The sequence below is a fragment of the Nelusetta ayraudi genome, unplaced genomic scaffold (assembly GCF_046127955.1).
Source record: "Nelusetta ayraudi isolate G7.1 ecotype Tasmania unplaced genomic scaffold, CSIRO-AGI_Nayr_v1 ptg000118l, whole genome shotgun sequence".
NCBI classification, from domain to species: domain Eukaryota; kingdom Metazoa; phylum Chordata; class Actinopteri; order Tetraodontiformes; family Monacanthidae; genus Nelusetta; species Nelusetta ayraudi.
This window is the reverse complement of record NW_027466168.1, coordinates 297,692-324,754: the sequence shown is the minus strand read 5'-3', so window position 1 is coordinate 324,754 and position 27,063 is coordinate 297,692. Positions and strand designations below refer to the sequence as shown.

Genomic DNA, 27,063 nt, shown 5'->3' with positions numbered 1-27,063 from the left:
AAAACATCAACAAAAACAGACGTAATCTCGTATTAAAAGATCTAAAAATCTAAAGAGTCATTCTTCACCTTCAACAGAGGTGAAAGGATTTTTTTTTTTCCCATCGCTCATTTTTCCGGGACGGTGAAGTTTTGGCAAAAAGTGCTCCCGTCCCTTCACAGTACCTCGATAAACGTTCGTAGCGACCGGACGACTTGACTGGAGTGTTTTCTTCCTCTCCTCTCCCACAACGTTGCGCTGCTTCCGTCCTCTCTCAGCTGCCTCCTCTTAACTTGGTCACTTCCCAGCGGCCTCCTCCACATAGTTTCAACTGGACGTCATGGTACTGGGGGTGGGGGGGGAGAAGGTCAGAGTTAAGATCATCTGGAGGAGTCACAGATGTTATGGATAAATATTAGTAAACGATTCTGTGAGCGAGCGTATATCTCACGAAGGTCAGTTTTCCGTCTCACTGCCTCCTCAATCAAATTGAATGTTGCGTTCAGGGACCGTGTATATAATATATTGGTTCATTTCATCACTAATGTCTGATGAGTGAGTCCTGCAGTTGCAGTTCTGGCCCTCTAGGAGGGACTTTGCTGACTTGAGGCTAAAACCTCGTTCAGAACTCAATCTTGAAACACAAAGTTCCTGTCAAGGACGATTAAAGCTCAGTCCATTTTAGAGTCTGCGTTTGTTTATGTGTTTATGGGTCCAAAGGTCAAAGGTCACCTTCTCCAGGCTGCTGCGGTGCCCCAGGCTGACCACGGTCATGCCCAGCTGCTTGCAGATGCGGTACAGCTGAGCCTCGGCCTCCTCCGTCAGGGCGCTGGTGGCCTCGTCCAGCACTGGCACCGCCGTGAATGGGGCAAAAATAATGTTGAAAGTGAAAGAAAAGACAAAACAAACAACAACAACAATAAGGAGAAACGAAAGAGAAGAAAACGTCACTGTGGGTCACGTCTTTCAAAATGAAAAGATGCAAATCGTTTCAAATCTAAATTGCTAAACGTGGATATCAAATCAGACACAGCGGTTGAGTCCCGCCTCCTTTGCCATGCTTTTCATGAATACATTACACACACACACACACACACACACACACACACACACACACACACACACACACACACACACACACACACACACACACACACACACACACACACACACACACACACACCTGCATATTTGGGCTGCAGGTAGAAGAGCCGAGCGAAACTCAGACGCTGCATCTCCCCCGGGGACAGGACGTCGTACCTGCAGCGAGACGTCACAGCTCAGACTCTGCAACGCTCAACTGCGGCCACACAACACTCAACTGCGCCGCTTGTCTCACCAGTTCCAGTCCACCTCCTCGTCCAGCCCTCTGGTCCGCTTCAGCAGGCTCGCCTGGGGACGAGCGGAGACGGGAAGTCGTCAGGAGACTTTTTTTTTTTTTTTTTTTCAATATTTATTTTAAATGACGTGCTCATGATAATCCAGCACCCACCACTCCGGCGAGTTCCAAGAACTGAATGATTCTCTCGTCGTCGACGGGACCTGCAAAAAAACGATATTGAATATCAGATATTTCACTTTCACTACACTCTATCTGGTGCCGGCAGCTGCTGCGCATATTGTAAATACTGTGAGTATTTCAGGCCCCATGATTATGGAGGATGTCTGATACCTGATTCGGGGTAAATATCCTTCAGCGGGTAAATGACCTGTTGGAAAAAACACATTGCACATAATTCTTAGTTGATAATCTCTAAATAGGAACCCGACCCTGCATGATAAACACAGTGGCGGCAGCGGCGACCTGTTCGCGCAGCGTGCCGTCAGTCAGGTACGGCTTCTGCGGCAGGAAGACGGTTCCTCTGGGCCCGAAGCACGTGGTCATCTGGACAAAACCTGAGAAAAAAAAAAAAAAAAAACGCACAACTTTGTGACGCCTGCGGAGGCGGAAGCTTCAATTCCGGAGGCCGACGGCCGGCGCCTCACCGCTGTGAGCCTCCCACAGGCGGTTGAGGACCCTGAGCAGGGAGGTCTTGCCCGTGCCGGTGTTGCCCACCACCAGCAGGTGGTTCCCCTGGCTGATGGTCAGACTCAGATCCTCCACCAGCAGCTGCTCCGAGTAGGGAGACTTGTAGGAGAGGTGCTCCAGGATGAAGGCGGTGTCCACCGGGCCGGCGTGCACGTAAAAGTCACTGCACGCATTGGGGAGGTTGGATATAAGTAACGGTGGAAAAACACTTACTTGACTCTGCAGAGCAGCTTGTTTGTTTGTTTGTTAGTTCTAATTCATGCCTGCTCATCAATTCATCAACAATAACTACCCAGAAGTTGACAAGGTGATTTCTTGGGAAATGAGCCGTTCAGTTACGGTGAAGGTGATTTAATCAGTTTTTCCGAGTGATTTACATGAGTCTTAATTTTATGTTTACATGGTTTAAGTCTATGTGCATGCATCATTTTGTACAATTTGGGGGTTTAATTAAAAAAAAAAAAAAAAAAAAATGTTTAATTTTTTTTGCAGAATTTGATTTTTCCCCCTGAACGTCAGTCATTCAGTCAGAGACTGCAGCTGGATGAACCTGCTCTCTGTCTCGTCTTCCTCCTCCAACGACAACAAGGGCGATCTGGTCCGAGCGACGATGACATCATCATCATCATCATCATCATCATCATCATCACCGCCACCACCACCACCTGCACCCGCACCACCCGGCTGTTTGCTGCGCCACAGCTGACAAACCTGTCAAAGTCGTAGCTCTCCCCCGACGCCGGGTCGTAGTCGCACTGCTTGTGCAGGATGTCATCCATCACCTCCCTCAGCTCTCCAATCCTACACACACACACACACACACACAGACAGGAGCAGATGATGAGCAGGGGTGGCGGCCACAGACACACAACTCTCAGAGGTGACTCTCAGTATGCGGCGCGGCACCTGTGGGTGTATCCGGCCACATCTGACAGGGTGGTTGACAGGTCTATTAGCTGCGTGAAGCCATTTATCAGGTAGATGCAGACAAAGGCGTTCTGAATAGAAACGAGAGGTGGGAGAAGAAACGGAGTCGATGCGATGATGCAAGATTAGAGTTTGAAGCGGGTCAGAACAAAACACACGCAAACGAAAAGGGCGGCTGCAGTCGCGCGGGACGACATGAAGTACATCGAAACTTTTGGTTGTGTTTTTTTTTCCCCTCTTCCCGCAAACACATTGAAAAAGCCTTTTAACTCAAGGGATGGTCACTGCTGCCACCTAGTGGCCACAAGGCGATACGCTCATATTTGAGAGTACATATTATTTAATGACGTCAGATTGCTCCTTATCCCTAAAATTTAATTTCTAAATATATCTTTTTTTAATTCAATAAGTTGTGAGGCATTAATTTAAGTTAACAGATTCATCAATAAAGCTGAAAAACCCTCAGAGAAGTCGTGCTCACCTTGCTGATGAGCGCGCTGAGCTCACCGGGGGTGAGATCGTCGTAGAAACCCGTGAAGATGGGGATGGCGATTATAACGTAGCTGAGGAAACCCCCGACGTAGTCAAAGGTGTTGACTCCGACTGGAGGGAGGGGCGGGAACAGAGGTTATCTGTCAACACTGAGTAGACAAAAGAAAAACAAAGATCCCCACTAAATCGTCTCCACCTACTGTAAAGCAAGAGCTCCTTGTTCACGAGGCTCTTCTGCGTTTGCAACAGCGCCTGCAGCCTTCGGTTGGTCCTCATGTGCTCCACTTTACCGGCTCTGAAAAAAAACAAAACAGTTAGCATCCAGTTAGTGTCTCAGTCGTTTTTTTTGATTGTGCCTCACTGCTCCAGACAACAGTAAGCCAAAAATAAACTGAATTGACTATTTCTCACTTCCTGGGGAGCCCCTTGAGCTCACAGGCCTGAGGGAAATATTATGGTTCAAAATAAGAGCTCAGCGTAGGACAGGGGTGGGCTAACCTTTTGCCTCATAGGCCACAAAGACTATTTTATGACTCAGTTACTATTAATATAATTTCTTTCTAGGCCGGATTAAGAAGGTTAACAGGCCGCATATGGCCCACAGGCCATAGTTTGCCCACGCCTGGTGTAGGACCTTTCATTGTGTGCAATGTTTGCATGTTGAAGTCAATGAAACTGTTGATTCTTGTCAGTTGGGTTGAGTGGAGAGTCAGAGCTGCACATGGTGTTAATTTCATCAGGCCAGATAAGATCGCAAAGCAAAGCTGAACAAACAGGACGCTCGCCTGTGCGTGCGTGTGTGTGCGTGTGTGTGCGTGTGCGTGTGCGTGTGTGTGTGTGTGTGTGTGTGTGTGTGTGTGTGTGTGTGTGACCTGTAGAAAGCTGCTGACTCGGCGTTGACGCGGAGCTGCATGTGCTTGAATCTGCCAGAGTGGAAAACAAAGACCTTCATCAGACTAAAAAGTACAGTGTCAACTTTTACATGACAGCGGTCCATAATTTAAACATAAATAATTTATTTAGCTCGTTGCAAATTTGTGTGTCAAGAGAAAGACTACATTAGAAGTCCTCCTCAGTTGTGACACAACCGGTGATCCACCCAAATAAAGGGCGCTGGGCCAAAGTCGACACAAACTTCCTCTTAGCAGAGCAGCACTTCCTCCAACACTGGGTGGGTTGACAGTCCCGACATATTTCAGCTCTCAGAGCTTCAACGTACCTGAAGTCTCCCTCCAGTTTCTCCTGCTCAAACAGGGTGGACACGATCGGACCCATCAGCATTTTATTGGCAAAGGTCCCGAACACAAAATAGGCAAATATACTGACGGGGCCGATCCAGCCGGTGCTACAAAAAAAAAAAAAAAAAAAAAAAGAAAAACAGAAAAAGGAAAAGACGAGACGTGAGTCAGGCTTTCACACAATGTGCTGGGGCAGGAAATTGCACAAAGTTGAAGTGAATTCCACACAGAGAAAATGCGAGTCTGCAAACCCTCACCTATAAAAGCAGTGGTAGGTGTAGTAGGTTAGCGTGAACGGAGACACGATCAAACGACTCGCCATGGTGCTCATCTGCTTACACAACCTCTCAGCGTCCTGGCTGATTCTCTGGTCCCTGGCGAGAGTTTAAAAGACAGAAATAGAATAGAATAGAATGCCTTTATTTATCCCACAATGGGGAAAAATTACAGCGCTACAGTAATATCATCATAAAACCTTTTCCCAAGCACTCCTAAACTCACAAATTGAAATTTTAATTTGTGTCCGTAGAGGAAAAAGGCCGCGCGTTAATAAAACTCACGGGTTGTCTATGTCCTCTCTGAGCACGTTGAGGGTGTAATAGACTCTGCCCTGGAAGTACGAGGAGTGGAGGCTCTCGGTCAGCGTCTTCCTCCAGCTCACGTACATCAGACTGCAGATGAACTGGTCGACGCTTTTTAACTGTCAGGGAACAGGGAAGGCGAGTTTAGTTTTTGTTAGGATCAAAACACGATGACGAGAGCACCACACAGAAAATGAGCCACACAACAAGACTGCAACGCATGAGGTTGTCTTAGTTGAACTGCTCGTAGTGTTTGCAGTGCTTGCAGTGTGCCAGGTTAGCAGATGACGTGGCCAGCAGAGCGGGCTGTAACAGGAGAAAGTCAGGTTGTGCTGACCTCGTAAAGCTAATGTCTGTGATAACAGAGACACATTACAATGATACGGAGGCACATAAAAACATACAACCCAGATTGAGCACACCTGATTTTAATTGTAGTCTATTTGATAAGGCCAGTGTTTTCATAAGGATTATTCTCCTTCTCTTTACTGCTACCTAGAAGAAGAGCATCATCAAGATAAACTAATTGACAAACAAATCACCAACTTGAGTCTGAGGCAGCGCTGGTATAAGGACATTGAGAGCGAGAGCTGAGGTCTGAAAGTGTTTAAGGAGTTAAACCTTCTTCTTTTTTTTTTTTTTTTAATTAAGTTGTAATGTGGAACATACGCAGGGCCCCCTGGTGCTGGAGCCCTGCTGGCATGCTTGGAATTCTTTGGGCTACAGTAGGCTGGCAGAGGCTGGTCACCTTTCTACCACACACTCATGTATCCAAGAACTTACTGTGGAGTTGAGTAGGATGAGCACCATGGCTTTGCCCAGCAGACTTTTGAAGGCAGCGTAGTCCTTATCGCCCAGCACATTGTAGAAGTGGCTGGGTAGGACACCCACTTGGTAAATGATCAACTGCTCTGGTGGGCGGAGAGACAGAGACAGAGAGAGAAGGAAACCAAGGCATTAAATGCTAACAGTTGTGTAAAATGTTGTACAGAGGAAATGTGCTTTTTTTTTTTTTTTTTTTTACAATGCCACAAAACAGGCAATGAACGGGACACGTGATGATCCCTTGACAGTCAGCAGCTGACATTGACCTGACACACGCATGTTGCATGTTTGCATGAATCTTTTTTTTTTTTTTTTTGTTAAAACAGAACAGAAGAGAACAGGAGGGTGGTTACCTGTCAGGGTGACAGCTAGCAGGGTCCCAAACATCAGCGCGCTCTGGCTGGTGCATGATGGGAACAGCACCTTCTGGATGCTGAGGAACCTCTCCACAAATCTCCAGTCTAATTTTGGTCTTAAAGAGATAAAAGAAAAAACGAGGGGGGAGGTAGGAAGAGAGAGAGGGAAGAAGAAGAAGAAGAAGAAGAAGAAGAAGAAGAAGAAGAAGAAGAAGAAGAGGAGGAAGAAAACAGTCCGCGCGTAATAACGCCCTTTGAACGTACAACCTTTATTGACACAATGCAAATCACAGGGTGACTGACAACTGACAACTTGACGCGTGTAACTTTTTCATTCCTACCTTTTCCTCCCTTTGCCACTGGGCTTCTCCAGCAGAGGCATCTGCACCAGCAGCAGGGACTTGCTGTCCTCCCCACTCAGACACAACTTCTGTCTCCCTCGGTCAGGTTAGCATAAACCACGTCTCGGGTGGCTGAGAGCAACACTTCGGTTAGCAGCGCGAAGCACAAATGACGTCCAGAGACACCGTGTTATATTCCCATTAATGTCATGCTACACCAACCAGGTCAAATGTATGACCCTTTCATGTCGTCGCACCGACCGAAACTTGACTACCGGGGTCACGCTGTGAGGCGAAGTCCCACGTTTTGTTTTGGCAAAATAAAAGACGGGACTTCCGGTTTCGAGTAGAGCAAAAGGAAGTGACATATTCTTGCATTCGCGGTATAAATATACTGGATTTATAGTTAAAACACAAGAAACAAAAACAAAACAAATAGTAATAATAAAATTAAAATACTGGCTTTAAAGTCAGTTTACTCTATCTGTATCTTTCTTTTCTGGTCATCATAAAGAAACGAATTATTTAATATAATACAAGTGCTTTTGCAAGACGAGTGCATGAAATGCAATAATACTCCTTCCTGCGAGACTCCTTAATTCAAAGCAATAAAATACTTTTGTTTAAATAATAGATTTTTATCTTTGTTAAGACATATTTAAAATAGGCTTTACATAAGAAAAAAAGAAAAAAGAAAAAAAGTATTCCAGCACGAGTAACGATTTGACCTGCATTTTGCATTAAATCTAGACTGGTGATCAAGTCTTGATCTGCCCATTGTTACCTTAAGATACCCAACATTTCTTAACTTATCTTAGTTCAAAGGTTTAAGCATGCCTTGTGAGTAGAGATCAATGTGGGAATGTGCTGCTGACCTGGCAATCAGAGGCAGGAAATGCACTTTCAAAATATTTTATTCTAGTTTCCTTTTTCTTTCTCCAAAGGATACAATCCTTCAATAACAAGATGAGGGAATGGGCTTATAAATATTTCATGGATAAATGCTCAGGTCTGACATGATATGGAAAGAGTCAATACAGGACTGTTACAACAGCAAGTGTATATTTAGAGTCAAAATGTTATATTAGAGGCGCTGCAGAAAAGTCTCCTTAATATAATTCACGTTAAAAATCAAGTAGGAATCACATAGCTTAAGCTTTGTTTTTATTTGATTTAACCTCTGGTTAGATTAGATGGCAAAATACTTTATCAAAAATATATTGATAATATTTTAATGATAGTCTTTTTAAAATGCTTCTCAATATTATTCAGCATACACACATTTCAAAGTAAATTACCAACATTTCAAAAAGAATCACATACATGTACAAAAAAAAAATAATAATAGAAAATTAGATAATGCCGAGTAAAGTGATGACACAACAGACCTGCTGGGATGAAGGACAATGGTTTAACTACCCTGACGCCGCTTAAATACTTAGATAATTTCGATGCCTGCTTTGATTGGAACGCTGCAGCGGAAAGAAAACAAGGTGGCTCCGCACTTTACAGAGTCCGGTTTGGTTTGGCTGTCTCGTCGGTGACCATACGTTGCAAAATGAAATGCACTCGTTTCTGTGTGTGTGTGTGTGTGTGAGGGCAAGCAGTGGTTACAGTACATCTGAACAGGTTTTTGCACTCGAAAGGTTCCAGTTGACACCTAAATGTACTGATCATAGGCGGAACAACAGGCACAAGCCTCCTTTTCTGTTTCTCCCACTGCATCACTTCATCAATACGTCACTTCTGACTAAAGGCGTCACCAACTATTCCTACACAGAATGGAGAAAATACTGTCTCTGCTTATTTGTGGACTGACGCCCATTTTGAGCGTCACTGCCTGGAAGTGCTGCTCCCTGATGTATTTAGATTTAGACTCTTTCTTTAAGGGGGCGCTAGCGTGCCCCAGGGCACCGCGACAAACACTTACTGGCAATATAAAAAAAAAAACAAGATGAAATATCACCACACTTGTGTTATACATCAGTTTCTGCCAATGCAAAAAAAAACAAAAAAAAAACAAACAAAAAAACAAAAGAGAGTGCGTCAATACAAGCAGCATCTTCATACGTGCCATAGGCCTTCAGCGTGTGGGCGACGTGAGCACTTTTGGCGCGCGACACTCAGGCAAGGTTTAGCATCCTGAAGAGGAGAGGCACCACACTGACGCAACAAAAGCCCACAACACTGTAGACGATGTAACGGTACGGCAGCTCCACCCTCATGTGCTGCCTCGCATGTCTCACGTTGTCGGCGGGCAGCCCCGTCACTCGGCACAAGAACGGAATAGCCACCGCCTTCATGAGCATCCTGGTGGCCAGGAGGACCAGCACGCCGATGGCGAAGCGGAGAAGGGAGAGCGCCACCATGCCCACGCCGATCCGCGGCACAGTCAGAGGGAGCGAGGAGGGCGGCGCGTCCGCCAGCAGCCCCAGCTGATAGTTGAAATACGTTCCCAGGGCGACTCCCACCCCGGTGGCCAGCGCCTGGGCCGTGTCGCCGCGGGAGGTGCTCCAGGAGTCCAGGGAGAACGCCACGAAGCCAAAGCCCACGTGGGTGGCGATGATCACCAGGGGGGCGTAGTGGCCCGACATGTAGAACCTGTCGATGGCGTCCAGGGTCGGCTGGAAGAAGGCTAAGATGAGGAGGGTGTAGAGGAAGCCGGTGATGACCTCCTGCAACGCACGCACACAGGTGGTTGTTGTCAAACCAGGAAGTACATTCGTCAGGGTGTGAAGTTCTCACACAGACGGATGAGACGCATCGTCAAATTCATTCGTGCTGCAGTTTTTGCTTTTAGACATTCACGTTTTTAGTTCAACTACACTGCAGCTTTCAGACAGGTGGACTCCGCCCGGTACTGGAGCAGCTTTACACACTGCGTTACCTGACTTGACCCAGTGACTGACAAACGATCCCACTGGACTTCAGAGCATAAACAAGATGATATGAGCCAGCTGGCAAGCTGGATCTACGCTAACCTTATCAGTTGGCTGGGATTTTCTAATTGGGTCTCTCTGCAGATAGCTCTTGATTCCGTGCCAAGTTGACCAAACAAGCATTGCACTTACCAGAACCGAATGCATCCCCATGTAGACTCTGCTGACGCAGACCAGAACGCTCCAGCTGAGCGCCACGCCGAGGCCTAAGAGGAACGGATACTGGCAGGGAGCACAAACACATGGCAGTGAAAATGAATGCTAATATTAGAAATTAGTGGGTGACGCTTTGCTTTGGTGGGGCGGGGGGGGCATTGAGAGTTCAGAGTTCATTTAATGGGGACAACTGATATCTGACGGTATTTCATAGATTATGCAATGGCCAGGGAGCAGGTATGGGACACGTGCACGTCCTTTATCACGGTGAGGGGCCCCTGATGTGCAGGTGGAAAAACGGGCAAAACTCGACACTTCAACCGATAGTCGCACTTCTCCTGACAAAGTGATGTATGGACAAAAATCTATCTTATCTCCTGAGCAAGGAGCAGGGACTCGGAATCTAATCGCTCAATCTTGAGCTCAAGTGTTCATTGAAATATCGTACATGTATTAGGGCGTAATAAAGTGTCTCATCACAAGTCACTTCGACTTGCAGGGCTCCAAGAGTGCAGATATAAAAAATATACACGACACATAATACATGCAAATTGGCCTCCAGCTGTATTATGGACCAGGATGGCAGGAGAGGATTTAAAACTTTGACCTCGGTATCAGGAGGGTGAACGAGTTCAACCACTTTGAACCCTCTGACACGTACCTCCCTGCCATATATTAGGAGTCCGTGTAAGGGGCTCATTGGCAATCATTAGTAATCTTTGGTCGAGATGAAGCAACTGATGTTCTCCGACGCACAGAAAACCTGCAGGGGAAAAGTTGTGTGGCTAAAACTCTCTGCAAGCTTGGCCGCTAGATTTGACGATTAGACGAGCAGGATCTGGACGGGCAACATTTTTGTGAAAGCATTTTAACAGCAGAACAAACTTGGAGTGAAACTGCAAGCTGAGTCTTTGGGATGCGGACAAAGCTTTTCAAAGTTCCCCATTTCACCTATTTTTAGACTGTTGTTTTTCCTCATGAAGCCTCCCGCAAAAACACTCACGTGTGGAGCTCTTGATTAAACTGATGCCCTCCGTGTTCGCATGACGCCTGCTCGGCAGAAGGCAGAAAGAAAATGTGGCTACGGGTCGGTGTCAATAATAAAGTCGGGGTGCCAGTCCCCTTTGTGACATCACAATGGGCTGATTTCCAAATCTGCACGTTTTGGTACACACTAATGCAAGCAAAGTGGCCCGACTGAAAAAGACATTTGACTTTTGTCATTCCTCAGGAGGTCCCTGACAATACAGAACCTCGTTCTTGTTGGAAAGTTGTTCAACAGAAAGTTTCATCAGAGTGTTTGAACACTGCGCCCACCTGCCACCGTCCGTAGGTCAGCATGAAGAGGCAGAAGGGTATGGCCGTGCCCGTCATGGCGTGCGTGGAGGGCATGCTGTACTCCGAGTTGTAGAAGACCTCCACCTTGACCACGGGGGGCGACGCCGGCCGCGACCAGCGCACCATGTCCTTGGTGGACTGTCCCACGAACAGGTTCCAGGCCCAGACGATGATGAGCCTGCGGCTGACCAGCGGGTCGACGTTCCAGAGGACGAAGGGGAAGAAGACGATGAAAAACATCTCGTTGCCGAGCTCGGTGCCGAACGTGAACAAGTAAAAGAGGAACTTGTTGTGCACCAGGAACTCCTGGCCGACATCTTCCGTCAGCGAGTTCCTCCGCAGCGGCTTCGCTCTGGCCGTGTCCGCGTCGACGGCACCTGCCCCGGCGGCGGCGTTGTCGCCGTGTATCCCGTTGACGTGGGGCGCGGTGGACTCACCGGGGCCACCGTTGCCGACACAGGCGCCCTGCTGCGCCCTCTTCCTGAGTCCGGCGCCGCCGGGCTCCGACAGGTCACCGTCCGGCTTGGTCGCCTTGGCCGGAAACGACCCTTTGACGCCGCAGAGTTTTTGGAACCTGGCGACGTGCACGGGGTCCTGGAGATAGTTACACGTTCGCACGAAGCTCTTGACAAAGTTGTGCGCCATGGCGACGACGTGGTTCCCGGTTAGCTTTGAAATATAGACGATACACGGCGGCCAGTCGTGGAGATGAAGCTCATGTTCATGCAGCGCGCTTGGTAGAGCGAACGAGGCTCGGCTGCCGTTGTTGCGTCGCGACGTGGTGGGGGGGGAGAGAGGAAAAAGGAAAAAAAAAAAAGAAAAAAAAAGAGAGGCTCGGCTCGCAGCTCGGCGGTGATATGAAAGACAACTACCTGATGACACAGACTTTGGGTATCAGCGTGGAGGTTTGGGACGACACCATCCAAAGTCCGTTACAGTTAAACATTACTCCCCGGCAGATACTGGACACATAGCCGCCGAGCCGAGGAGCTGCGCAGGCCGTTATGTTTCTTCTTCTCGCTCAGAGTTCTTCTTCCTTGTTTTGGCTGTAGCGCGCTCGTTGTGTGACACTTGTACTCACTTGCGACACCTGCGGAATAAGTGTGAAATTACAAGTGGCTTCAAACTTCAAGTTTACGTTGAAAAATGCATGGAAAAAGTAAAATAAACATTTGGATATTTTTTTTCAATCAATACCAGAGTTTATTGTTTTTGTCACATCTAAATCTTACAGCATAAATAGATGAAATATATATAACTCAGCAATGAAAGGCTTTGTGCCGTTATAACATACTTGGGAGAAGTGAAATTAGGCATTAACGCTATTTTTGTGACTTCACTTGCAGATCTACAAAGGACAGACTAAACTCATTTTAAATTAGCTTACAGTATAGAACACATCATTGAAGAAATTACCATTCCTTTGTCATGCAATGAACTATGAGACACAATGTTAAAAGAAACACGAAGCGCAAAGTACAACATTTTAGCATAGTTCTATAAAATAGAAAAATAATGATTTATTTTATTTTTATTTTTTATTTTTAACAATAAGTAAGATTTCTAAGAAAATCAACCGTTACAGGTCTAGTCCTGTGCACACTGCACAAGTCCAAGAATTCAGACATCGTGAAGGGAGAACACCGGAAACTATGAACGTGAACATTTCCAAATAAAAGCACACTGATATCATATCGTAGTTGTTTTTGTAGAGATGAGACAATAACTTCAACGGACTGCACTTTAAACGGCTACTCAATTAGTGGGCAAAATCCAGGTGCTTTCCTCAATGTGCCTAATTTGATTTGTTGGTACTGGATATAATGTATTTTTCACATACACTGAGTGAAAACCTGGCACGTTTGAAACATTCTCTTATAGTGTTTACAGACCGGATGCTCTCATTGTAAAAAAGACGGTTCACTTGACTGTGGGTCCCGCTCCGAGCAGGCAGACTGCCGAGAGGGGCTGTGATCCTCATCAAGACCACCGAGCAGCTCGGAGTTTCTGCCCAGGACCCTCAGAATGCATGGGGGCAAGAGAGGACTGGTGGCCCCGCAGAACACTTTTCTGGAGAACATAGTCCGGCGCTCCAGCGGTGAGTTTCTGAAATTTAAACCCAAAAGAGTGCATGGATGCTGCATTGGCATGTCAATCAAGGAAGTCGCAGGGGAGGCTTAAATCAGCCGGTGACGTCGTTTAAATACCATTTAAACAACAGCATCCGTCTTTAAATACATTTCTTTTCTTTTTTTTTTGTGATTTCTACTTTTGTAAAATTATAAGTAATTGACTTATAAACATTTTATTGGCTCCAAACTAGAATTACTCAGCTACAGTATGTTTACATGGCATATTTTAATATATACGTGATTAAATGATTTACTTCACACTGCACCTTCATTTCATGTTCTATATCTAACTAGGAGCCACTCTTGAAAAGAATAGAAATGGAGGACTGTGGGGAATTTGAGACGTGTTTCATTGAAAACACTCTGTGTTTGCCTATCTGAGCTACCCAGTCGGATGTTGAGGCTACAAACGATCAAATAAAATTGCAGGCAGTTAAACACCTTCTTGCAAACAATCAAAATTCAGAATCTTTGAAAGTGAACAATATTTTGAGTTATGTCTACAAGCCAAGAGTCTTTATTAATATTATGCAGTGCCGAGTGCTTTGGAATGGTTTCATAGATATAAATCGTAGAGATAACAGTGTCAGTTAAAAAAAAATGATGTTTGGTCTCTGGCAAGCAGTCGTCTTATCTGTATCGTAATAATAGCATAAAATAAATATACTGCAATATCATGCGTTTATAAACTGCTCAGGTCCATTTCAAACCAGATGTGTTCTGTGATAATAATGCAAAGTTCAGTCACTTCCTGCGCTGATATCGCAGCAGTTGGAGCCTTTACAATGAATGATTAAATAAGTGGATAAAAGAAATGCATCCAGTCGTCAGGCTTGAGAAAAATCAGGCCGACATCTCAGCGTGTCTGCTCGGCGATGACTGATCAAAGTCCTCAGTCGCTCCTCTTAAGACCAAAGCGGTTGCAAAGTGGAAAACTTTGCAGCTCCTCATTAATATTTCACACTAAGGTCGGAGCATAAACATTTCATCAACAACTATTTCTGCCCACTGGCTCGACTGATTACCAGTGTTACCGCCGCTTTAAATATAAATGAACCTGTTTGCAATTGGTTGTAAAAAATGACTTTCAGCAGAGGGAACATTTGCTTTCAATCTAAGAAAGTTCTGGATGCAGTTCTGCTGAGGGTTTTTCTATGATTATTTCATTGGGACTTTTAAAAACAGCCGAGTTAAATCAAGGTTTGCCCCCCCCCCACCCCCCTCTCATCCTCCTACCCGTCTGTTTTCATGCAGAAACTAGTTTCCTGCTGGGAAATGCACAGATTGTCGAGTGGCCAATTGTTTACAGCAACGATGGCTTCTGCAAGCTGTCTGGGTACCACAGAGCTGAAGTCATGCACAGGAGCAGCATGTGCAAGTAAGGCAACTCATGGAAAAGCCTAGATTTACGTATTCATGAACCAAAACAAAAGCATGACCGGCCTTTAAATTGGGGGGCGGGGGGGGGGAGACACACGCAGGGATCTGCTTCAATTGGTAAAATGTGAAACAGAGCACCAGGAATTACAACAAGAAGATCATTCGACAGCCAAACCCTGCGTCTCTCTCCTGCCTGTTTTTGCAGCTTCATGTACGGTGACCTGACCGATAAGAAGACGATAGACAAAATCCGGAGGACATTTGATAACTACGAGTCCCAGTTCTACGAGGTGCTGCTCTACACAAAGAACAGTGAGTGCCGGCGCAGATTAAGAGTCCAGGCTGTGCCTCCAGTCTGGTTTTTGTGTCGTTGTCGTCGTTGACGACGTCGTCGTTGTCTGTGACCTCACTGTGACTGTCACCCCCCCCACCCCCCACCCCCCACAGGGACGCCAATATGGCTGTACATGCAGGTCGCGCCCATTAAAAATGAAAATGACAAGGTGGTGCTTTTCCTCTGCACCTTCAGAGACATCACGCTTTTCAAGCAGCCCATTGAAGATGAAACGACAAAAGGTGAGAGCGTCCAAGAATTATTATCACAAATGACAAACTCCTCTGAAGCAATCAGACCACAGTCCACATGTGGTGGGTGTGTCAATCTAAATCCCGATAATGTTGACACCAATGTTTGTATTGGTAATGATCAATATTAGTGTCATGAGATCAATATTTTCAATTTATATCAAGATATTGCTCTGGTATACATTGACTGTTACAGTGTTGCCTGTTGCTTTTTTTGTGTTTATTTGAAGTCTTTCTCCAGAAATGATTGTGACAGTGATTCACATTAATAAAAAAAAAAGCAGAAAAAAATTGACTGTAGGGCAAAAAACAAGCAGCTCTTTATAAAGACATCTGCTTGAAAGTTGCGACGGGCATTGAACGATGCGGACCAATTTTTTTCTATTGATCTAAACGGCCCAAATTCTGTTGTTTCGCTTTAACTAATTAATAATCCTCACAATGCCACGAAACTTCATTCAAATTTAGCAAATTTGATGATACATTTGATCATAAATCTTATTTAAAAAAGTATCAGCATTCACAATAAACGGCCCTGTATTTATTTGGTATGGGGTCGATACAGAATCTCGCAGTATATCGCACGCCACCGGTGTCCCACCGAAAGCCGCGTTCGCTTAACGAGACTTAACGTGCGCCGGCCCCCCAAAAAAAGTCTGACACGAGCGGCCGTGACTCAACAGCGGCGTCCGGCTGCTGCTGAAACATTCAACTGTCCAGGTGTTGTGCGTGCGGGTCACTGCACGCCGCTCCCTCTGCGGGCCTGAGCCGTGCCAGGGCCCAGGGGACGGAGTGTGCCACCGAGAGGCTAAATGGAACAGGGAGGCAAGGCCGCTCAGGCCACAAAAGAAAGAGACGGTCGGACGTATGAAAACATTGATTATATAATTGGAACGTGTGACTGGTTTCACTCCGGTGACGCGCCGTCGTTCTCTTTGCTTTGGCAAATCACACTGTGCAGTACAATGATGACATTAAGACACACTATATACATATACATATATATATATATATATATATATATATTTGCTTTTATAACTGGATTATATAATTGCTGCAACAAAGTCATGCGTTGTTTGAAGCGTGCGTAAATCAACCCGCCACTGTCCTGTTGTCTCCGATCAGGATGGACAAAGTTTGCCAGGCTGACGCGGGCGCTGACCAACAACCGCAATGTGGCGGTGCAGGAGATAGCGCCACCGCTGGGCAAGGCGGAGGTCAGCCACAAGCCGTCCAGACTGGCAGAGGTGAGCGGTACATATTAGCAGTTTTGGTTGCACTCACAGCTTCTGAACTGGGTGGAGAAAAGTTTAGAAGAACCGTCAGGACCCTTTTTTTAAAAAAAATTATCATTTAAAGAGGTTTTCCTTGTTGTAAACGATTCCTTAACCAACCACTGACTCTCAAGGCTCTGCAGCTGGGATCAGACATCCTCCCTCAGTACAAGCAGGAGGCCCCCAAGACCCCGCCGCACATCATCCTCCACTACTGCACCTTCAAGACCACGTGGGACTGGGTCATCCTCATCCTCACCTTCTACACGGCCATCATGGTGCCTTACAACGTCTCCTTCAAGACCAAGCAGAACAACCTGGCGTGGCTGGTGCTGGACAGCGTGGTGGACGTCATCTTCCTGGTGGACATCGTGCTCAACTTCCACACCACCTTCGTGGGGCCCTCGGGCGAGGTCATCTCCGACGCCAAGCTCATACGGATGAACTACCTCAAGACGTGGTTCGTCATCGACCTGCTCTCCTGCCTGCCGTACGACATCATCAACGCCTTCGAGCACGTGGACGAGGTGAGGCCCGTCGAGAAGAACACGAAACCTTTTCAAAAATGTTGAGTTGCCACGCGGGCCGCTCCTCTCGCTCCGCGTCAATAACGTGTCCTGTCGCCCGTCGCTCCCCGAGGACGTCGCCACCTCTGCTTCTTCTGCAAGTCACCTCCGCGACGCCTCACACTTTCACAGGAACTCCACCCGCACCGAGGACTCCTTGCTGCCAGTAAGACAATCGATATGCTTCTTTTAGTCGAGTCAACATGCTGTGATCTGATTCACGTTGTTATTGTGTGTGTGTGTGTGTGTGTGTGTGTGTGTGTGTGTGTGTGTGTGTGTGTGTGTGTGTGTGTGTGTGTGTGTGTGTAAAATATCATTCTCATATTATTCATATTTTGTGGTCTATATGTACATATATATAGATATATATGTATTGTATACATTACATACATATATATACATATACCCACATATATATATGTATATATATATATATATATATATATATATATATATATATATATATATATATATGTATATATATATATGTATATATCTATATATATATATATATATATATGTATTATTCTTGCTTTGTGGCCTATATATACATAAATACATGTGTGTATATATGTTTATGTATATATATATATTTCAAAGTAGTAGTCGGAAAACTATATCAAATTAACTTTAATATTAACAAATAAATCGACGTGTCCCTCTAACCTTGACCGCCTCCTTTCCGAAGGGTCTCAGCAGCCTGTTCAGCTCCCTGAAGGTGATCCGCCTGCTCCGGCTGGGCCGGGTGGCCCGGAAGCTGGACCACTACCTGGAGTACGGCGCCGCCGTGCTGGTGCTGCTGGTGTGCGTCTTTGGCCTGGTGGCCCACTGGCTGGCCTGCATCTGGTACAGCATCGGCGACTACGAGGTGATCGACGAGGCCACCAACACCATCAAGACGGACAGCTGGCTGTACCAGCTGGCGCTGAGCATCGGCACGCCCTACCGCTACAACGCCAGCGGGACGGGCCAGTGGGAGGGCGGCCCCAACAAGGACACCTTGTACATCTCGTCCCTCTACTTCACCATGACCAGCCTCACCACCATCGGCTTTGGCAACATCGCCCCGGCCACCGACTGCGAGAAGATCTTCTCCGTGGCGATGATGATGGTGGGCTGTAAGTGCTTCCCTCCGCTCACTGTTCTCACTCTCCAGTGCTTCAAAGGGCGTGTCGAGTAAAAGAATTCTAGCTCAATTCCACCTTGAGTCCAAAGCCACCACTATTGTTTTCCTTCTCGGCCGAGTTGTGGGGAGAAGGCGAAAACGAGCAGCAGCTCCGTTTGTGGTTCAGTTTTGGAAGGCACGAAATTTCTGCTAGCAGTTGCTAATTATCTGGAAAAAAAGAGAAGATGTCCCTAAAAATAGTAGATCAATAATAAGCATAAATGTACTGCACATACTAAAAAAAATAAAAAAAAATTGCTGAATTGCAATAAAGATAATGATTGAACACTGTTGCCTTGTCAAAATAAAATCATTTTTGTCCAACTCTAAATTTAAACTTTAAATGCACTGAAGCCAAAACAGAAACAACTTTCTATTTGACAAAGAGGCCAAATATCTTTCCTTTGTTTATTTCCGCATCAATTTCATCACTGCCGACCGTAAACGCTGCTGAAACAGCAGCTGTATCGCTTTCATTTCATAGTGAAGCCGCCGCTCCTTTGCGATCGGGCTGCCAGCTACCAGTGAGCGCGTGCAGCTGCCGCTCTTTGGACAGCTGAGTTAAAAAAAAACAACAAAAAACTGATCTCACCGCGACTCCAGCAGAAAGACGTCCTGCCACTCTACGCTCATTCCCAATCACGCGTTCATCCGTCGGTCACGCATTCTTCGCGGGAGCTCAAACAGTCTGCATGCTCTTAGTGGCACGCCAGACGCACTCATGTCTTTGGGAGGCCGAGAGGCTGTTTGGCAGCTGCCAGTGAAGAAGCATATGGTGATGACGAGCAGGGAGTGAGGAAATAAATGAGAGGAAAAAAAAAAAAAAAAAGACATCTCTGTCGGAGCACTATTTGATTTCCTAAACGCCTTTTGCATCTCGTCGGCAAATATTTCACCGTGTAAAATGACAAAAAAAAACAACACCAGTAACACAGATGCACCATGGCTGCAGCAAAACACTGGAATCTCTCAAGATTTCAGCAGGTTCAATTTACAATCCGACTGTAGATTTACACACAATCCCCGTTTTAATTTATTTGTGCTCTTTCCTAAAACAAAATAAAATGATTCACTGCCGTCCTTGAAATATTTTTTGCTTAACAAGAACGGTGCAAGGCTGAGGAAACAGCTTCACACTTGGCTTCTGTATTCTCAAATCACTTTGACTCGTCTCCATGTAAAACACGGTGCAGGTTCAACAGCCACACGGTGAAGATTTAAACAAAAAAGAAAACGCAGCAACAGTCCACCACAGTGACCCAATCTCACCTAGTTTGACCCAAAACACAGAATTCATTCACAACTCGACAACCCAGTTCCCTCAGAGGGTTAAACCACGATCACATGATCACTCGGCGCCGCCTTTTTAAAATTAGAAATCTATTTTTATAGAAACGTCCGCCTCGGTTTCATCATCTTCACGCCGCCTCCCCGACCTCGCACGGTTTCCTCGGCCCCCCTCCTGCGCTGACCTCCGCCCCCCTCCTCCATTCCATCCCCCTCCCCCCCCCTCTTAAACAGCATGTACAGTGATGCGATGGTGAGGCCAAGCGGGAGCGACAGGCCTCGCTCTCCCAGGGTTTCGCACTCGGGGGGCCGGTGGAGCGAGATCACTCAGTCACACCGGAGCGTCCCTTCCGATCAGGGCCCCGGCCATCCCCTGCTACAGATACAGTAATTACGGGGAAGGAAGAAAGGGGTGATGGAGGAGGGGGAGCAGGGGCGGGGTTGGCCTCCAGGCTCCGGCGTAGTAAAGGCAAGACGAGGAGCCATCACGTCAGATCTGCGTTCCAACCCCGGCCTTCCTCCACGGCCCCTCGGACGCGATGAGAGATGCCGACTGACTCTTTGAGGTCAGCGCAGCGGAGGCTCTCCCCGCTGTGGGGCCGTGCATAATGATTTACATTATAAAGGCGCAGTCCACCCACTTGGTTGTATTTACCCGCCGCCGCTGCTGCTGCTGCCGCTGCTGCTGCTGCTGCTGCTGCTGCTGCAGCAGCGCTGCCAGAGGGAGCTATACTGCAGCGTTGTATAACAGCAACAGAGGACATATAGGGTGCAACCCAGTTTAGGAGAGTTGGCGCTCCCGCGAGGATCCAAACCAAGCGCTGGGAATCTTCATTTATGATTTTTATATTGGTAAAAGCTTAACTTGCTGCCCATAAATACGTTGATAAAAGTGAATACACCCAGTACAATAAAAGCAGATTGGTTTTCCCACCCTTGGAACAGCTGTCACCTTAGTGCTGCAGTACTCCAGGTTGGTCCAGGTCTCCAGAGTCCAGGTCTCGGGGGCATTTTTACTGGGTCTTGTCTCGGTCTCGGACTGGAAGGACTCTGGATTTTTGATCAAGACCAGTCGAGACTCGGCCAACACCGTAATGACACGATAATAACTGTAGAGAACCCAGCTGCTGCCGTTTTACGCTCTGTTTGTAACACCCAGAGTGACACCCTGCCCCCTTATTCCAAGTTCATTTATTTTTCAATTTTATGAAGCAAAGTTGCTTTTTTGAAAATGGTTCAAAATAGTTGGCAAAGCAGCAAAATGCGAAAGAAAATGATCACAAGATACCTTGAAGAAAAGAGACGCTGCTGTTCGATTTAGAGGCAAACTTGAAATGAAAAAAGATACTGGACATTTTCTTCCGTTTTGTTATTATTTTTCTTTGATATATAAAGTCTTGGTCTGGTCTTGACCTCGATACTCTCTCGTCTTGATGATGTCTTGGTCTCGGTTGGTGGGGTCTTGACTACGATGCTATCTCATATATATAAGAATATACATAGAGCAACTTGCTCTTCCTTTAGCTGGCATCTTGTGCCCCCCCACGCTGTCGGGCTGGCTTCCATAAAAGATTTTGTACACACTGGTCCTTTATACAGCAGCCACTGGTGGACCGTTTGATATTTTACACCACTTTATTATGCTTGTCTATGAATGTTTGAGAGTAAGAACAAAGTGCACGGTGATGAATGAATGGGGTGGTGTTTGTCAACGTGCGTAGATTAAAGGGCTATTGCTAAACAAAAACAATTTTTTTCTATTCTTAATCCATTCATTCCATCACACATTCAACACAATCTGCCTTCACCAATGCTGTGAAACACTCTCTTCCTTCTCTCTCTCGTTCTTGTCCTGCGTTGGCAGCGCTGCTCTACGCCACCATCTTCGGAAACGTCACCACCATCTTCCAGCAGATGTACACCAACACCAACCGCTACCACGAGATGCTCAACAACGTGCGCGACTTCCTCAAACTCTACCAGGTGCCCAAGGGCCTGAGCGAGCGGGTGATGGACTTCATCGTCTCCACCTGGGCCATGTCCAAGGGCATCGACACCGACAGGGTGAGTCAAGCCACGTCCCCGCAACTAGCGGGAACAGTCTTTTTCAGAACATGGGAACTATTTGAGAGTTTTTACTTTACTTTAGGTGTTTTTTGTACAACACACACACTAAAGGAGGACTAAATTGCAGTATTAGCAGCTGTTTTTCTCTCTCTCTCTCTCTCAGGTTCTCTCCATCTGCCCCAAAGACATGCGCGCCGACATCTGCGTGCACCTCAACAGGCAGGTGTTCAACGACCACCCGGCGTTCCGGCTGGCCAGCGACGGCTGCCTGCGCTCGCTGGCCGTGGAGTTCCAGACCACCCACTGTGCTCCGGGGGATCTCATCTTCCACATCGGCGAGAGCGTCGACACCCTCTGCTTCGTGGTCTCCGGCTCGCTGGAGGTCATCCAGGACGATGAGGTCATCGCAATCCTAGGTGACGAGACAACACCCCTCCCCTCCCCCGACTGCACTCTTTTTTTGGGGGGGGGGAGATTCTAAAGTCTTCTGAAGTCTGTAGAGTCTTTGGTATAAACCAAAATCTGATCACATGGGAGGTTTAGGCACCGTTTATTGTCTGTGATGAAGCTTTCGCTGCAACACTGGCCATGGAAAGCAGTGCGGCCGACGCCCATTTCTGTCTATTTATAGCCGCCCCCCTTCTCAAAACTAGTGCCAGACACCATGTTTCCACCAGATGTTGGTCCCTTTTTTTCTCGACTCACTGCTTCTGCATCGCAGCTTCTGCATCGCAGCTTTGACTCTAAGTTGTTTGAAGTGTCAAAATGAAAACACAACTTGAGAAAACTACCATAGAGATATTATTATATATGTATATATTTATATACATTTACACGTATAAAATTAACATAGATATAATGATACATATATAAATATATGTAAATATAAATACATATTTAATCTATAAATATATATTGTATATGTACGAGGGCTGTCAGCGTTAAATCGCGATTAGCTAACGCGTTTCAAACGCAAGTCTTTTTGTCCCTTTTACTAACCCGTAGTTGGCCCCTATAAATACTTTACATTACGGGCTTAAAACTGCCTTGAAATGCAAAATAACAGAATTTCACACATGCAATTCCAACCGCGATTAATCGCAGTTAACTATGAAGATTCTGCGACAAATCGCAATTGAAGAAATTAATAGTTTGACAGCCTTAATATGTACATATCTATGTATATGTATATGTGTTTGTGAATGTGTGTGTGTGTGTGTTTGCTTATGTACTGTACTGTGCCCTTTTAAATCGTTCATTTGAGCTCTTAGTGGTATTAAAACTTCAAGATGTCTGACGTGCGTTGACTCCGCCCCCCCCCCCCCCCCCTCCCCCGCAGGTAAAGGCGACGTGTTTGGCGACGTGTTCTGGAAGGAGAGCACGATGGCGAGGGCGTGCGCCAACGTGCGAGCGCTGACCTACTGCGACCTGCACGTCATCCGCAGAGACGCCCTGATGAAGGTGTTGGAGTTTTACACGGCGTTCGCCAACACCTTCTCCCGCAACCTCATCCTCACCTGCAACCTGCGCAAAAGGGTAACAAAAACATTTTAGACCACGGCGAAAGCTCAGCACACTCATGCACGAAAGAGGATCAGGGCCACAAGAAGAGAAAAAAAATATTACAGGAATGTGATTTTTATTGAAGTTTTCATTTCGAGTTTTAATTCAATTAAAAATGAACTGCTGAAAACAGGTGCGTCCCACAAGGTTCACCCACAGTCATCAGGAAACTGGCGAAAACGGAAGTACTCCACTCGACTTGCACACTCAAAATTTTGTCTCTAACCTTGAAATTTCAATTTTATTCTGAAATTTGAAAATCCTATCTTAATTCTTTTCTGTTATTGTGGCACTAATCCTCTTCCGTACTCATGACTGTTCCTTTCTTGGCTGATGATGCATTGTTTGCCATTGTGAAATTGTTTTCCTTCTTCCGACTCTACTAAGAAGAATTTAGATACATTTCGTACACGCAGCTACAAAATACAGAGCTGAGTTCTTGAGTCCTCAGGCATCCTGACACTGAGGCCTCATCCGTTCATTCATCCGTAATGACAACAAATGACGACAATTAACCGTACAAACAGAACGTCAGACATAATAACAGTGAGTAATTGTAAAAAAAAATTCCCTTGGGTCTTCTATTCTCATGCAAACAGGTTTTCAGCTCATTTCCATCACCACGTTGGCTTCAGCGACAGCCAAAAAACCGGAACATCCTGTCGACTCACAAGGTGGAGCGCAGGAAAAACATTCCAGCATCGGCTGAACAAAACTCTAAAAAGGAGCAAGCGAGAGCAGCTGGAGAGAAACTGTCACAACAGAGACGTTTCCGCACGTGCTCCCTGTTTCCGAGCTGCGTTCAATATTTGATAGCGGCTCCTCCAGCCCATACATCTTAGCGCCATTAAGGCAGCAGGATGCATCGCTCCCAGTCTTGATAGGAAGTCGCTCACATGATATTATCATCCTATGGGATCAACATCGCATGAATTCTTAATGGATTTTCTGTTTAAGAGAGACGAGCGCCGTGCGTGCGCCGCTTTCTTCACGGCTGACTTGTGTAAAATATCTCCGGCCTCGAGAGGGCGCCCCCCCTCCCCCGCCCCCTTTTTTTTTAGGTCAATTAAAACAGAATCTCATTTACTTAAAGTAAAGTCTCCGTCCGCCGAGCCCTGACAGGCCCTCTGGAGCAGCAGCAGCAGCAGCAGCAGCAGCAGTGTGTTTCCACAAGTCTCACTTTGTAATGTTCAAAGTAAACACGCGCTTCATTTCTCTCGACTTCTCAGCGTTTTCTCCTTTACGCAACCGCCGTGCGAGCAAAGCAGCTGCATCGAGGCAACTCGAAACAAGTTTGAAGGCGGCGCGCTGAAAGATTCATGGCTCGGCCATAGAATGCATTCAATAAAAGGCAAATAAAAGACATTTATTATTCATTTGCGCAGCTTTAGAGACCATTTGTGCCCACATGGGTTTATTGCGTTCCCCTGTGTGTTGTGTGCGCGGCTGACTGTGCGCCGAAACTTCTGCTCGCGAGCAGAAAGTCAGAAAGTGTTTCAAGTCAGTGGCTGGAAGTTTAACCTTTGCTTTATCGTAACTTTGCAGGGATTATTTTGCATTCCATTCCAATGAATCAAACTAGTGGTAAGTTGACGGGTCACATGTGATGTGTGTTTCCTCAATTCCAATCCATTACCATCCATCTGGAAGGAGCCCTTAGAAAAATTTTACAACTGGAAAGCCTGTGCGAATAAAGTTCAGGGTCTTGAAACTGATCAATCAGTGTTCTTACGACTGGCTCAGCCAGTTAGTGACAGCTGGAGGCTTCCAATTGGCTGGAATGGCTGAGATACACCAAACCACAGGTTGTCAGCAGAAATGAAATAAATCATTTCCTGAGGAAAAGCCTTCAGTGCCTGTCTTTGTCTCTCTTGTCGTGTCGTGTCAGCGAACGTTCAGACGTGAAATCTTTGTGATCCAACCGCTGCATTGGAAGCTTTTGTGTAAAAACACAATCTCTCAGAATCATTAAGCTCGCACGATTCACGATTTAATATACACGAGCATTCTCAAGACTGCTGACATTGCAGTTTCTCACTGAAGGCATCAAAACTACATATGAACACACATGGTTGCAAAGATAAAAAAAAATATTGCACGTGAAGTTGTGTCCAAACTTTTGACTGGTAGTGTTAATGTCATAGATGCAGTGATGAGCAGCAGTGAGAAGAGTTTTTCAAGTTGTTTGTTGTGCAATGTTGAAAAGTTGAATCAGCTTCTTTTCTTTCCTCACTCTGATTCTGACTCACAACCTCTCAGGACCTTGATTCCTCTCTATTGTTCCTCCATTAGCTTCTCCCCTGTGTGTTGCTGCCTCCGACTCTTTAATATTTCAACACACCCAGCAGGTCTAGATTGTAATAGTCGACTTCGCTCTGCATTTTTTTCTCCCCCTGAAAATCGCTGCGTGGCCTCAGTTGGTTCCTCTCTCTTTCCCTCTGACATCTCTGCCTTTCCTCCACCCCCCCCCCCCCCCCGTGCAGGTCATCTTCAGGAAGATCGCCGACGTGAAGCGGGAGCAGGAGCGGCAGAGGAACGAGGTGGCGCTGTCCATCCCCGACGACCACCCGGTCCGCAAGCTCTTCCAGAAGTTCCGGCAGCAGCGGGACGTCCAGACGGCGGCGGCGGTGGACCCGGAGCCTCACGCCTACCCCGACCACAACTGCGTGCAGGTGGAGCCGCCGGCGCAGCAGCACCACCACCACCAGCACCACCAGCATCTCCACCTCCAGCAGCACCAGCACGCCAACCAGCGTCAGCCTGCGTCTCCGAAGCAGCAGGAGTTGGTCTCCACGGTGCAGAGCAAGGTGGCCTGCGCGGTGGGAGGCAGCCTGGGCGTGATCGTGACCTCCCAGACCCTCATCTGCGGCGAGGAACCAGGGGGTGGCGCCAGAGAGGCTGTAGCCCCACCTCCGGCAGAGGGCAGGGTGGGAGGTGGAGCCTCGGCTGGCGCCGCCCCCCGGAGGTCAGGCGCTCGGGGCTGGGCCAAGTTTAAGAGCGCCGCTTCCGCCTCGCCGGCGCCCCCCGCTGGTGAGAGAGAACAGCAGGTGCGGACGGAGGAGAAAGAGGAGAAAGAGGAGAAAGAGGGGGAAGCGGCCGCCAGGAAGAACCAGGAGGAGGCTCCTGGTGGCGAGGAGGCCGGCGAGGAGGCCGTAGCCCTGCACAAGACCGACTCCTGCGACAGCGGCATCACACAGAGCGACCTCCGAATCGACCGAGCCTCCCTGGAGAGGAGCCCCATGGAGAGGAGCCCCATGGAGAAGAACTTCTTCGACGCGCCCAAGCAGCCCCCAGCGTCCGGCCATGCGCTGCTCCACGCCAGCCTGCAGCAGGCCAAGCTGGAGCTGAAGGGCGACATCCAGGCGCTGGGCGGCCGCCTGTCGGTGCTGGAGGCCCAGGTGAGCGAGATCCTCCTCCTGCTGTCGGCCAGGAGGAGACTCTCGCTGCCGCCCACGTCCTCGCCCAGGCCCAGGCCCAGGGCCAAGAACCAGGACGGCTCGCCGGAGGCCTCGAAGCCCGGTGAGCCAGGGGGAGACGACGGGCCGTTCTGATCCTGGACTTTAGAGGGTGCGTTCACGCCGAGAGGTCGTTCTGGAGCATCGTCGCACTGTCATGTGTGTAGAGGAAGAAGAAGAACAGCCGAGCCAAGGCCGCCAGGAGGAGGTGGTGTTGGGTTCCATCGGAACAACTGATTCAGGAAGTGCAACAAAACAGCCTCGATCTGCTCTACCCGGCGACAGGAGCCCCCGAGGTCACAGCTCGACCCCTAGGGGCCGCTGTCTTCTCACAGCACCACCACTGGCACGGCACGACAGGCTCCACTTTCAAGCTCTTTTTTTTTTT

At 47.2% G+C, this 27,063-nt stretch overlaps 3 protein-coding genes across 6 annotated transcripts; 1 reads left to right on the top strand and 2 right to left on the bottom strand.

The window, feature by feature from the left end:
* Window positions 1-13: 13 nt before the first annotated feature.
* abcd4 (ATP-binding cassette, sub-family D (ALD), member 4) lies at window positions 14-7,145 on the bottom strand. 4 transcript variants are annotated; one of them, XM_076049611.1, is made up of 21 exons: window positions 6,991-7,145; window positions 6,769-6,900; window positions 6,425-6,543; window positions 6,030-6,157; window positions 5,226-5,365; window positions 4,923-5,039; window positions 4,647-4,772; window positions 4,300-4,350; window positions 3,628-3,722; window positions 3,417-3,538; window positions 2,915-3,006; window positions 2,720-2,809; window positions 2,559-2,603; window positions 1,966-2,171; window positions 1,784-1,875; window positions 1,652-1,688; window positions 1,472-1,521; window positions 1,319-1,371; window positions 1,163-1,239; window positions 712-827; window positions 14-325 (listed from the first exon to the last, which is right to left on the bottom strand). In XM_076049611.1, the coding sequence occupies exons 2-21, from the start codon at window positions 6,807-6,809 to the stop codon at window positions 254-256; spliced, it is 1,869 nt and encodes a 622-aa protein (XP_075905726.1). In that variant the 5' UTR covers window positions 6,810-6,900; window positions 6,991-7,145; the 3' UTR covers window positions 14-253. The 4 variants fall into 4 exon arrangements, with proteins under 4 accessions (XP_075905726.1, XP_075905725.1, XP_075905728.1 ...); XM_076049610.1 differs by having other exon boundaries at window positions 6,769-7,084; XM_076049613.1 differs by lacking the exon at window positions 2,559-2,603 and having other exon boundaries at window positions 6,769-7,083.
* A 519-nt stretch (window positions 7,146-7,664) lies between these two features.
* LOC142903789 (sphingosine-1-phosphate phosphatase 1-like) lies at window positions 7,665-12,237 on the bottom strand. Its single transcript, XM_076049615.1, has 4 exons — window positions 12,088-12,237; window positions 11,181-11,958; window positions 9,840-9,929; window positions 7,665-9,443 (listed from the first exon to the last, which is right to left on the bottom strand). The coding sequence occupies exons 2-4, from the start codon at window positions 11,844-11,846 to the stop codon at window positions 8,892-8,894; spliced, it is 1,308 nt and encodes a 435-aa protein (XP_075905730.1). The 5' UTR covers window positions 11,847-11,958; window positions 12,088-12,237; the 3' UTR covers window positions 7,665-8,891.
* Window positions 12,238-12,925: 688 nt separating this feature from the next.
* On the top strand, window positions 12,926-26,909 carry LOC142903780 (voltage-gated delayed rectifier potassium channel KCNH5-like). The gene is made up of 12 exons (XM_076049598.1): window positions 12,926-13,299; window positions 14,588-14,711; window positions 14,919-15,025; window positions 15,161-15,289; window positions 16,424-16,545; window positions 16,707-17,099; window positions 17,212-17,304; window positions 17,827-18,256; window positions 21,455-21,654; window positions 21,821-22,073; window positions 22,997-23,193; window positions 25,704-26,909. Exons 1-12 carry the CDS (start codon window positions 13,227-13,229, stop codon window positions 26,769-26,771), a joined length of 3,189 nt encoding a protein of 1,062 aa, XP_075905713.1. The 5' UTR covers window positions 12,926-13,226; the 3' UTR covers window positions 26,772-26,909.
* Window positions 26,910-27,063: the final 154 nt, after the last annotated feature.

Bases quoted from the DNA above. Each gene is read 5' to 3' on its own strand.
- abcd4 (XM_076049611.1), bottom strand. From the start codon at position 6,809: ATGCCTCTGCTGGAGAAGCCCAGTGGCAAAGGGAGGAAAAG. The intron at 4,351-4,646 runs GTACGTTGAAGC...CCACTCTGGCAG, and splicing joins AAACTGGAGGGAGACTTCAG to ATTCAAGCACATGCAGCTCC. The intron at 3,723-4,299 runs GTCACACACACA...GTTTTTTTTCAG, and splicing joins GAGTCAGCAGCTTTCTACAG to AGCCGGTAAAGTGGAGCACA.
- LOC142903789 (XM_076049615.1), bottom strand. From the start codon at position 11,846: ATGGCGCACAACTTTGTCAAGAGCTTCGTGCGAACGTGTAACTATCTC. The intron at 9,930-11,180 runs GTGGGCGCAGTG...GCTCCCTGCCAG, and splicing joins TGACCTACGGACGGTGGCAG to TATCCGTTCCTCTTAGGCCT. The intron at 9,444-9,839 runs GTAAGTGCAATG...CGTGCGTTGCAG, and splicing joins TGGGGATGCATTCGGTTCTG to GAGGTCATCACCGGCTTCCT.
- LOC142903780 (XM_076049598.1), top strand. From the start codon at position 13,227: ATGCATGGGGGCAAGAGAGGACTGGTGGCCCCGCAGAACACTTTTCTG. The intron at 14,712-14,918 runs GTAAGGCAACTC...CTGTTTTTGCAG, and splicing joins CACAGGAGCAGCATGTGCAA to CTTCATGTACGGTGACCTGA. The intron at 22,074-22,996 runs GTGACGAGACAA...CCTCCCCCGCAG, and splicing joins TGAGGTCATCGCAATCCTAG to GTAAAGGCGACGTGTTTGGC.